Consider the following 12,143-nt stretch of genomic DNA (forward strand, 5'->3'; position numbering starts at 1 on the left):
CAGTTGATATTTCCACCAGTAATGACTGAACATTTTGACTAGCGTGAATTGAGTCGTAGACATCTTTAACTGCAACTAGTCAAAATTACATTACAGATGTGCTGGTTTGTAAGTCTTAGTACGCAGCGTTATCTACAACTGCTGCTACAGCTCAAGTAAAAAGGGCTTGTAGTACTAAAGAACACATTAAACAGCTTTTCTTTTAAACTAGCTGTCAGACAGTTGAATATCTTCATTGTGCTACTTTCATGTACTGTTTTTATCCAAACTGTTTTCATCGCACCCTTGTTTTCTCCATCAGGACTTCTTAGGATCCCTTGATGTCACATTTCACCAGCATGACATTAAACAAAGTGCCTGCGACATCAGAGAAAACAGGACAGTTTCGTGTTTAAATATGTCAGAAACACAGCAGAAACGATTTCCATAAACAGATTTATTACTGGATAAACAGTCCAACATCACAATTAGCTGCAACTGAAAACAAAACGGATCAGTACGCATAAAAAAGGGCTTCAGTTTCTGGACGTCAGGTGGGTTTTACCTGAAAGCCGCTTCTAAAAATATGAAATTTGTGATCCTGCAGAAACTTGACAAACTGCATGTGACCTTTAGCCCCGCCTTCTGTGTGCTTATTGGCTAAGAGAGCTGCCAATCACCCGACACGCTTCTACACAAAGCTCACATTTTATATTATTTGAGTCTGTGAGAGAAACATTTAATAACAACAATAATACCAGTAACTGGGATATTTGAAAGTTTGCGGGAGAAAATTAACATTTCTTTACAGAAAAAGAAAAACCGAGCAACTGTTTGTTTAAAAACAAAACCAGCCCTGAATCAGGAAGTCCTACGGCACATTTAGAGCTTCTCTTATTAATGATGTTACAGTGACCCCAAATGGGTGTTTTTGTTTGGGTGTATTGGCAGTTTCTTTATCTGCAGTTATTTGGATTCAAATTACAGGCTCACATCTAGATTTAAAGTGACTGACCCAAACTTTTTACTCAAATAAATGATGTCACACAGCCTGAAATAAACTGGGCATGCTGGGAGGGAAAAATAAACTCACACTGACACAACTTCCTGAAATCTGTTCGGCTCAAATGACGGCTTCAAAGTGAAAAAAAGAGAAAAGGGAAAAAAAAAATCCGACTTTTTGTTTCTTCCTAAAGAGACAGTCACGACTCTGCTCGTCTTCCTCCTCTCTCTACTTGTGTCCCTTGCTGGTCTTGAAGGACACCTGCAGGACTTTGTCTCCCAGTCGGTACCCGTTCAGGCTGTGGATCGCCATGGCAGCCTCCTCGTAGCTCGTCATGGTGACGAAGCCGAAGCCTTTGCACTTGTTGGTGTTGAAATCTCGGATGACTTTCACATTGACGACGGCGCCGAACGGCCCAAACATCTGCCACAGGATGGCCTCGTCTGCGTCCTGACCCAGATTATAGATGAAGATGCACCAACCACTGGACGAGTTCCCAGAGACTCCGCCACTGCCGCCCATGTGATCAACGCTCATTGGCGAAAACCTACAACCCAACAGGAAGCACAATGAAGGTTTGGCCAGTTACAGGACAATAATGATGTTTGTTGCTGTTCCACTGGATGATGCCAACAGGCGAGCGCACCTGAACCTCTGGGCCTGATGATGGACGGGTCCTCCGAAGCGCCGTGACTGCCCATGGTACATCTGTGACATCATCTGGGAGCTCCGGGCCTGGTTTGGATTGGTGGCGAACTTGACTGTGATTGGCTCAGAGCTGCCAGGGGGCGTGTGACCATTGAGGTGTTTGACGGCGTCCTCGGCCTCAGACCTCTTATCGAACCGGATGAACGCCACACCTCGTGACAGACCTAGAAAGCCAGAAAAGATTAAAGGTGAGGTGTGTCAGGATTGGAGGGATGTCACCTGTCACATGACTGCGTGCATTACCGGAGGCCTGGTCCACCAGCACTCTGGAGTTGATGATGTTTCCATAGCGAGAGAACATGTCCTCCAGGTCCTGCTGGCTCATCGTCCTCGGCAGCCCGCTGATATACAGATTAGCATCTTTGATCATGTCCGAACTCGGCCGTGCAAATGAAACCTGGAAAGGAAACAGGAAGTGTGTCAGTCGGTTGTCATCACAACCAGAAAGAATTCAGATAAATAATAATACTTAAAAGAAAATATACAGTTACATCCGGTCTTTAAATAAAATCCAGGTTGATTTTAAATGCTTAAATATCCAATAGGAAAAAACAACCAACCAGTTATCCAGAATCGTCCCAAATAAATTAAAAACAAACAAACAAATAAAAAAAAAACCTCGAAATAAAAGCATCAAAACAGGTTCAGATCATTAGGCACTTTTGTCAAAATAAAAGCATAAATTTATGAAAATAAAAGTTCGGCACAGTGTCACACTGAACTGAAAAAAATCACAGATTCGGTGTCAACATGTGTCGATATTAAAAATAATTTACCGAGGCAAAAAAAAAAAAACAAAAAACAAAAAAACAAACAACATGACAGCAGAGTTTTAAAAATACCTTCATCCATCAGACAGTTTGCAGGAGAGAGCGCCCTCTACTGTCCAGGGAATATAACACATCTATCAGTTGAGACAGGAAAATCAAAGAGCACCTTTTGCACATTACCTTGATAGTTTTAGACTGTAGCCTCAGGCCATTGAGGGTACTGATAGCCCTCTCTGCATCATTAGGGTTAACAAAGTTAACAAAGCCGTAACCTAAACTGTGGCCTAGAGAAACACAAAGGAAAACAACAAAATAAAATAACAAAACTGTCTGTGTTAAAGCTGCCACACAATCTGGATTACATTCACAAACTGAATACCGACAATAAATGGGCAGCAGAAAACTTTTCACAGTGTCAACATCAAATTCTTCTGAACAAACCCAGAAAACTACTTCAGCTTCGTTAAACGCAAAATGTTTTGTCAGAGTGAGACCTCTCGTTAAAGACTGTTCCATAACTACCAGGCGGAGAACGTGTTTTGATCGGCTTTTAAAGAGCGTGTTTAAACACCCTGATGAATGAGAGCCGAGGCGGCAATTTGTTTGACTGTCTGAATAAACGCCCTCACCAGAGAAGGCAATATAAACACTGACAGGAGTGGTCACTCTGAGGAAAAACTGAGTGCAGAAACTGATGTGCAATATCAGTCAGTCGACAGTTTTCTCAACTTGTTCAGAATAAAGATTTCAGGATCTTCATACACACAGCATTAAAACTTTACAGACATTTTCAAAGCCTGAAAAACAAAACAAAAACAGTGAAAACAGCATTTAAAACATTTGTACATTCTTATTAAATTCAGCTAAAATACGAAAAACAAACAGCTGATCTAAAGTTGCGTGATTTGTTTTCTACGTCTGATTTACATCATAAATAATCGAGACATCCTGTTTGCTGCCTGATGCCACAAATGATAATAAAAAAAAACATACTGTGACTGAATACTGAGCCATATGGCCGAACCAATTACCATCAAATACCTGTTACAGTCAGACTGTCATTAAACCTGGTGTGAAAAAAAATAAAAAATATTACAACAACAGTTCAGAAAAGAAAAATATTCACTTCTGAAAAATCACAGAATTGTTTTTAAAAAACATTAGTGTATTAAAAACAACAACAAAAAAATTTAAAAAAGAAATCAGCTGATCAGCGGTTAAAAAAAATTGTTTAAAAAACACACACACAAAAAAAACCCCAAAAACATTTTTAAAATGTGAGAAGTAAAAACAGCTGCAGGAGAGAAAGTACACAGGAAATACTGCGGATTGTACTGCTACTGCAGCTAGGATTACTACTATAAAGTAAACTTGTGTTCACTATATAACTTTTACTTTCATTATTAGTACTGTAGTTATACTCATGCTTACTATATATCACTAGTACTGAGGTGTTTGTTGAACAAGCTCGAGTAGCTTTAGCACAAACAATCTATTACTACAATACTATTGTGTCCGCGTATCACCGCAGTAGTACTGAGGCCTGGTGCTCAACAGTACTTTGGAATGCACATTAGAAGTTTTCTGAGTGTTCACATGCTGTTGTAGTACTGGCAGTGTGAGCGGCAGTACTGCAATAGTACTGCAGTAGTATTGTGGGGGGAGTTACCTGCCACTTTGTCCCTGATGAGCTTGGCGGACTCGACTTCGCCCACGCTGCTGAACAGACTGCGCAGTTCGTCCTGGCTCATGCTCTGCGGCAGGTAGTTGACGATCAGGTTGGTCCGGCTGTCTTCGTCCTCCATCATCTGCTCGCTGTACCCGTTATCATACGCGTCCTGAGTTCACACACACACACACACACTTTTATTACATCATGAGCGCTCACAGACACACTCACAGACTCAAACAAAGACACGATATGGTGACATGATTACCTGTTCAGCACTCACCTTTCCAACAGCTCCTTTAGCGACGTGTTGACCGTCTCTGGCGTCACTCTGAGACGTCTGAACCTCACAAACCTGGGGCAGGCGCACACACACACAGGTTACACACAATACTGTACACACAGATCTGATCAGGGAGTTGTTGGTCGACTCACCTTCAGGTACCTGATGTGTCCTCGTCTTAGTGCCATGGAGACAACTCAGGTATTTCGCTGCGTCTGAAAGAAACCAACTTCACGTTACTGATCTACCGACTTTGGTCAGTTGGGACTAACCCACCTCCACCTGGTATTAGCACGTGATATGGGTTAATAAACTCGCGCCAATGCAGCAGAACATGCTGTGATCAGCTCAGTCATGTAGATGTGATCAACTGCTCTCTGATCACATCTCAGCCTGCGTGAACTCAGTTACCGGCTCTAATGTGTAGGCTGACGTACGGACAATAATCACTACGACTTGTGTATCCGCTACCATTTGAATCAGCTGCCAAACGTATGACTAGCAAACCAAGAGATCTTTAGAAAACATACCAACTACACCTTCTGAAGCGTTTCCCGCGGATACTGAAAACGGAACTGATCCGGAACAATGCCGGATCATGTGGCCATTCAGGCTAAAAACTGCTCACTCGGTTGGACAGAGGAGAAGCACTTTCTGTTAGCTGCGTCTGTAACAGTGAAAAATGTGACGACTCTGAGCCAGAAACCGCCTAGCAACCAGCTAATGTTGGCCACATGTTAGCACGGTACGACACAAAGAGGCTAACGTTAGGCGGCTAACTGCGGGGAGGTGAGGCCAAAGGCAGTAGCTAACGCTGCTACGTTAGACGTCATATTCCTTACCTGATACCGTGACGGACAGATGACTGACGGTCGGGCCAATTTCCTATATCGAACCACGAACGGATGATATGCTGATGCTAAGCTTACAAGCGGGCTTGTTAAACAGCAAATTAGCTTTCAGCTGTTTGCGTCTCCCCGCTCCACACAAAGGAAACAAATTCTCACGGAATGTAACAAAGTATCGCGATACCAGAGCTGCTGCTACTCTTCGGTATCTAGTTTAGAGAGTGTTGGTAGATCTGATCTGATTACCGCCACCTGCTGGACACAGAGTAACTCACAGCCTCTATAACTGTACACTGAACTGAAAATTAAGAAATGTTTTTTCAAAAGTGATGGTGCAGACCTAATGTACTTGATTTACAAAATTTAGCTTAGCAAGCATTCAAACAACACACAAATGATAATTGAAAGAGGAACACACAATATTACACACCACAGTGCATATGTCTGACTGCCCTTATAACTGTCTGTCACAACTGTTTTCTCATGTACACTCATTCTACACAGTTCAGAACAGAAAAATATATCCATTTCTGAATGTTGAGTTCATTACTTCAGTTCTCAGAGGTTTATTTAACTTAATATTATAATATATATATGTGTGTGTGTGTGTGTGTGTGTATTTCAATAGATACTGAAATTTTGTATAAACTACTGAGAGTTTCCCTTGGGATCAAGAAAGTATCTCTTTATCTATTTAACAAACAACAGGTGTAATTCACCTGCACTGTATGATACATTTGTCTCTGATGCCTTCTGTCACATCACTAATTCAATCTGCTGCAACTTTATTCGTGTCGCGTGTCAGACAGGTGTTTCCCTCACTGTTCCCACCATGACCTCGTGTCATCCTGTCGGGTGCTCCCTGCAGGTGGACATCATCCTGATTCCTGCACTCTCCTACTGTGTAAACAAACATGTTTATCACAGGTGGCCACAGATTGTCGACAGAGAAAGGAAAACCCGAGGGACTCCAGTTTTGGCGATGACCCGAACTTAGCATGCGTGACGACACGAGGTCACTTCCGCTGCAGAAGCCGCTGCTGCATGTAAACAAAGCGGAGCGGCAGGTCCGATGGAGATGAGCTCACTTTAATCAGAGTGGATCAACTGGACAAAGTTCGGGTTGTTTGAACGGATCCTGAGGACAGAGTCTGTATGATGGAGCTCCACTGTGACTGAACCGGAACCAGCAACATGTCTATGGAAGACCCGTTCTTCGTCGTCAAGGGGTCAGGACCGTTTACAGCGTGCTAACCAAGCTAGTGCTAACAGGAGGCTAGTGTTAGCCTGTGGGGAGCTGATGGCCAAGAGATAATGACTGTAACGTTAGCCACAGCGACGAAATGTAGCAAGATGCGCATAGGCGGCAAGCTAACCGCTATGCTAACGTTAGCTAACAGTGTTTTGTCAGCGTTAGCATGTTAGCATGTTGCTGTGGTGTTGGCACAGAGCTCATCTGTTATCAGCCGTCACAGTTAGTGCTTATTATCATGACGTGGAAATACCGCTTTAGTGTTGTGTGATTTCTGAGTTCATTAAAATCCACAGTGGAATAAAGTGTGAGATTTATCTTTATTTTACCGCACTCAGCAATGTTAAACAAACAAACATCGGATCTGACGTGTGGAAGGTTTATCCTGTGGTTTTCTTCGTTATTTAAGTTTTACTCCTTTCTGTTAGAATGAAGTGATGTGCTGTTTGTAAGTTCTGGCTCAGTCAGTTATTCAAGGCCGTACTCACCCGCAGCCTGTCATCGTGTCCATGTTGAGATGTTGGTGTGTGAGTTTTCCTTCTGTTCAACCCTAAACCTGAACAAACCCAAAGATGTCCATCTGAGGGCCAGATGATAATTTTATGTGACAGTAATAATAATGATAATAATAAAAGCCTGTCTGTAGTTCAGCATCTTCCTGCTTTTAAAGTCTTTAAAGTAGATTTGACCTTGTTACAGTTAATTCTGGATACTGGATTCTGTCCAAGTTGTACTGGTTAACAAACACCAGTACTTTGGCTCAGACTTGGCGAGCCGTTTGAAACAGTTTGTATGAAATCAGGCAGTGAGAACCTCGTGCGGCGCTTTCTGGTTTGTTGTAAACGAGTCGTTGATTTGCCAAATTCCAACATAACTCATAGAGTCTCAATAGCCATTATTTCATGTTATTTGTTTGTTGACAGTGAAGTCCAGAAGGCAGTCAACGCAGCTCAGAGCCTCCATCACAGATGGAGCGAGCTGCTGCAGGAGGGGGGCGGAGCCTCCAAAGAGGAAATGGACTGGACAACCAATGAGCTGAGGAACAGTCTGCGCTCCATCGAGTGGGACCTGGAGGACCTCGACGAGACCATCAATATCCTTTAAACAGTGACGATGTGGCAATTTGTATGTAAAAGTGAGAGAATTTAAAGATAAACGTGTTTCTTAACTGTCACTGAACGCATCGTTGAGTCCAACCCAAAGAAGTTCAACCTGGACGCCGCCGAGTTGTCCAAGAGGAAGGCCTTCATCACCAGCACCAGGCAGACTGTCAAGGTATGCTTCATTCACAGAATCAGTGAACATTCACCTGTCTGTCTCTGCTGACGCCTGCTCAGGTGAGGAATCTCTGCAGGTTTGTGTCCATTCTGCAGGTAGCACATATCTTCACCTGAGCATCTTGTCTTAACATGGACATTTCTCCTACAGATTTTATTGACTTATGTGGATCTGAAGAATTGATTGATCTGATTGGCTGTTGATTGACTTTATTTCTCTCAAAGAAAATGAAAGAGCAGATGTCGAGTCCAGCTGCAGCCTCAGAGGAAAGAAAGAACAAACAGGTAAGTGCGCACAGGTGTGTTATTAAAACAAAACAGAACTGACATCAGGGTTCTTTCTTAAACTCTTCTGCTCATAGCACTGGTGCTGCAGAGGTTGAAGTGTTGCAGTATAAAAAATTGGCTAACGTCTCCAAAAACAACCTCAAGCGGTGCAGCTCATCACCTCAACAGGCAAAGGACATCATGGCAAGAACAGCAGGAGGTGATGCTGTGTCTGTATATAAATATGTTCGGACTGGAGGTCCTGCAGGTTGCAGTAAAGGTAGGCTGGAGGAGCCCGTGTGGAGGTAGAGCTGCTGCGAAAGTCAAATGTCTGACAGGCTGTGTTTGTGTTGCGATGTGCAGGCTCTGCTCGGTGAGCGCGGGGCTCAGGGTCCGATCTGGCAGCCCGGTCCTGATAAGTACAGCCGACTGGACCGCCAGCTGCAGAACGCCAACTCTCAGTTTATAGAGGAGCAGCAGGGCCAGCAGCAGGTACAGCAACACCTGACCAATAAAACGGCCAGTGACAGAGCTCTGAGTTTGGATGCTCTAATTTGAAGGAAAAAATAATATAATGGGTAGATTTAAGCAAAGGATCTACTATGTGTGTTTGATTGTATCAGCTGATCGCGGAGCAGCAGGATGAACAGCTGGAACTTGTGTCGGGAACCATCGGAGTCCTGAAGAACATGTCAGAGAGGATCGGCATGGAGCTGGACGAACAGGCCGTGTAAAGATTCACCATGTTCACTATCAAGATACTTTATCACCGATGAGCCTCCACGTATTCAGTCCAGTTCAATCAGCGGGTGGTCGGGATAAAAACAGGAGCGAGATGACCTCTGATTGGCCTGATTAGTCAAAGCTCTCTTGTGTGTTTCCTGCAGGATGTTGGATGACTTCAGTCACGAGATGGACAACACTCATTCCAGGCTGGACAACGTCATGAAGAAACTGGCCAAAGTGTCTCACATGACCAGCGGTAATCTGCCCGGCAACACATGATGCCACCCTCAGGGTTCTTACTAGAGTAGTGACAGACACAAAACAATAGAATAACCAAAGGGTTCTGATGGAGCAGATTTAGACCACTAACTGTTCATCGTAGTCTCTGGGTTCCGGTTCATTAGTTTATGTTTGGTTAATTTTAGTTTGCTGCGGTCAGTAATAGTTGTGTTATTGATAACGTTTTTAACACTGTGTTTCTGCAGATCGTCGTCAGTGGTGCGCTATCGGCGTGTTGCTTGCCATCCTCTTCGTCGTCATCCTCCTCTTCTTCATCCTTTGATTGATACCCCCTCCTGTCAGCACAGAACTCGTCTTAATGCTGTGTCTGCTGGACTCCACTTAACCCTCCTGAACTCAACTGACCCCTCCTTGACTCTCTGCTGCTCCCCTGGACTTTCTTTGACTATGTTGGACTCTACTGCACTCTCATGAACCCTCCTGGACTCTACCGAACTCTCCTGAACTCTGCTTAACTCTCCTGGACTTGCCTGGACTTGACTGTTCTCTTGTGGACTCGACTGAACTCTCCTGGACTGACCTGGACTTTCCTTGACTCTATTGGACACTCTTTAACTCTGGTGGACTCTGGTGGTTCTCTTTGTCAGAAAGGATGAAACAAAGTCGGAAAGCAGACACCCGTCAGTCCCTTTTGAGTCCTGATCCTGGATGAGCTGGGCCAAGCAGGTATAGAATGACAAGACTCTGGAAGTGAAGCATTCTGGGATTTGACGTGACGTCCACCTCTTGTTAAGACCCACACCTGAGAACAGGTACCACGCCTGAGTGATCGGAGGACAATCAGCCAGTCAGGCCTCTGGAAAAACAGAAGCAGACTGAGACCTTAAAGAACAGGAACCATCAGTCCACTTTAAAAGTTGCTGTTACGTACAAACAGTATTATTGTAGTTTTACTTCAGTACCAGTTAAACTCCAGTTTAGCACCAGTCTGTCGTCAGATAATCTTGTCATCTTTGAGTGAAACCGAACTTTATTGAATCTGCATGAAACAAAAATCACTTCTTTGTCTCAATGGTTAGAATTAAATGGAGCAGAAAATCTGGAAACGAAAAGCTTTTTAATCAGTTAGAACCAGTCGCTGGTTACACTGGACTCTGATATCACAGACTACTGGGCCACACTTTGTATAGAGGGAATCCACTGGACCCGACTGGACCCGACTGGACCCTACTGGACCCAACCGGACGTTCTCTTCCCTTTGAAGGGACTGAAAAGGCACTTTGGTTCTTTGAGTGTTTGACTGTTAAAATCACTGCAGAGGTGGAAACGTGTGCGATGTGGTTTCATGTTTTGTGTTTGTTTGGATGTTTTATTTAAAGGGCCAGTTTAACTCTGAGTTCAGCTTCAGTCTTACTCTAACTCTACTTTACCTCTTCACTTACACTCCAGTTACACTCCAGTTTCATCCCAGTTTAACTCTGGGTTTAGTAACTTTAAGTCTATTTCTGTTTTACCTTCATTTCACTCCTGGATTATATTTGGGTTAACTCCAGTTTAATTTTAAGTTAAGTGCAATTCTAACTTTAGTTTCCCTTCATTTTAACCCAGTTTAAGCCCAGTTTTACTAAGTGTTAACACCAGTTTAGCCCTGGTTTACTTCTGGTTGTTTGGTCCGAGAATAATCTTAAAAAAAATAATGTCAGAACACTAAAAATTCCTGTTTTTGTGATTTTTTTTTTCTGTTTACAGTTTACAGTTTTTGTTTTATTGATTTTAAGTGACTGACGTGTAATGTTTCATTTTTTATTTAGTTTCCTCTGACAGTTTATTTTCTTTATTTTATTTTCCGTCAGATTCAGACCACACAGTTCCTGCTTCACAATAAAAGCCTTTCTCTAGCGAACATCTGTAAGGCTTTTAATGTGAAGTAGAAGCAGCAGGAAGTGTGCTCGTGAAGGCTAGCAAGCAGCAAAAGTGCTGGTTTGATATATAATGGTTTGAAATCAGGTAACAGGTGAGCTAAGACAAAGCAGCCAATCACGTCGCCCCACACCATCAGGTTTACGGTACACGTCTGCAGGTGATGAAATGTTGTTAGAAGTTACTTTACTTCCTGTTACTTTAAAATAAAACCACAGTGTTAAGGTTTCTGACTGATGGAAATAAAATGATGAAATGCAGTTAATTAGTCAGAACGTTTTTATTCTGTCGACGTGTTTTAACTTGAGCTCTTCAGAAATCCATCCAGTTGGTTCCAACAAATTTCATGAAATAATGCAATATTTGCAATATTTCCTTGCATTTTTCTGTGAGGGAAAATGTCAGCTTTTATTTTTAATTAGTCTCAATTGGTGTTTTCTGTCAGACTGAAAAGTTTGTCCTTCTGTTTCAGCTGAACCTGAAGTACATAATTATATAATGTGGTTACATAAATCAGTCAGTCCATGTTTCCTGTCAGAAGTTTATTTCTGGAAACAAAAGCAACGTGTAGCCCCGAGACAATGTTAATAATACAAATAATAATGATAATAATAATAATGATGACCACTCTGTATTTTGTTGACACTTCACGAACAGTTTGGCGACTGAATGAAGGCCACAAACTGTTATTGTTCTTTGGTAAACTGTGGTATTGAAGAGTGAATGAAAACTGTATTATTTTATTTTTTGTCCACATTTGCAGCTGAGTGAAGTGTCTTCAGGTGAATTTTATTTCAATAAACGGATTCTGAGAAGAGAAACAGACTCGTGTTTTCATGACATTCAGACGTCGACCACCATGTTTAACGTTCATCAACAGTACATCGACACTTAACGGATGGTTTGTGACTTACCATAATGTATTTAGGGTTTGAATATTTATTTTAGTATTTCTGACTTTTCATTCGGAATATTTCTTTCTTGCGGCCGAGTTCTCAGGGTTTCTTCCGGAAATGTAGAGTAATCAATCTGATCATTTCATCAATCTGATGTCTGATGCTTAATATTTTGAAAGAGCTTCTCCTGATAATGACTTACATGATGTTTTCTATCATCATACTGGTGGAAATGGGCTTCAGTAATAATTAAACAAAAGAGAACATTTAGTTTTCGTCCCATCCATCCCCACCCCTGAACTGGA

At 42.5% G+C, this 12,143-nt stretch overlaps 2 protein-coding genes across 3 annotated transcripts; one reads left to right on the forward strand and one right to left on the reverse strand.

Moving 5' to 3' along the window:
• Positions 1-421: 421 nt before the first annotated feature.
• Positions 422-5,444, reverse strand: LOC124060898 (ELAV-like protein 1). Of its 2 annotated transcripts, XM_046392287.1 has the most exons (8): positions 5,255-5,444; positions 4,565-4,627; positions 4,413-4,484; positions 4,130-4,298; positions 2,641-2,744; positions 1,934-2,087; positions 1,629-1,854; positions 422-1,529 (listed from the first exon to the last, which is right to left on the reverse strand). In XM_046392287.1, the coding sequence occupies exons 2-8, from the start codon at positions 4,598-4,600 to the stop codon at positions 1,211-1,213; spliced, it is 1,080 nt and encodes a 359-aa protein (XP_046248243.1). In that variant the 5' UTR covers positions 4,601-4,627; positions 5,255-5,444; the 3' UTR covers positions 422-1,210. The 2 variants fall into 2 exon arrangements, with proteins under 2 accessions (XP_046248243.1, XP_046248244.1); XM_046392288.1 differs by lacking the exons at positions 2,641-2,744; positions 4,413-4,484; positions 4,565-4,627; positions 5,255-5,444 and having other exon boundaries at positions 4,130-4,266.
• Positions 5,445-6,087: 643 nt separating this feature from the next.
• Positions 6,088-11,763, forward strand: stx6 (syntaxin 6). The gene is made up of 8 exons (XM_046392332.1): positions 6,088-6,489; positions 7,436-7,605; positions 7,693-7,787; positions 8,015-8,074; positions 8,420-8,548; positions 8,680-8,786; positions 8,944-9,038; positions 9,268-11,763. Exons 1-8 carry the CDS (start codon positions 6,455-6,457, stop codon positions 9,342-9,344), a joined length of 768 nt encoding a protein of 255 aa, XP_046248288.1. The 5' UTR covers positions 6,088-6,454; the 3' UTR covers positions 9,345-11,763.
• The last annotated feature ends 380 nt before the right edge of the window (positions 11,764-12,143 follow it).

The sequence above is a fragment of the Scatophagus argus genome, chromosome 6, assembly GCF_020382885.2.
Source record: "Scatophagus argus isolate fScaArg1 chromosome 6, fScaArg1.pri, whole genome shotgun sequence".
Taxonomy (NCBI): Eukaryota; Metazoa; Chordata; class Actinopteri; family Scatophagidae; genus Scatophagus; species Scatophagus argus.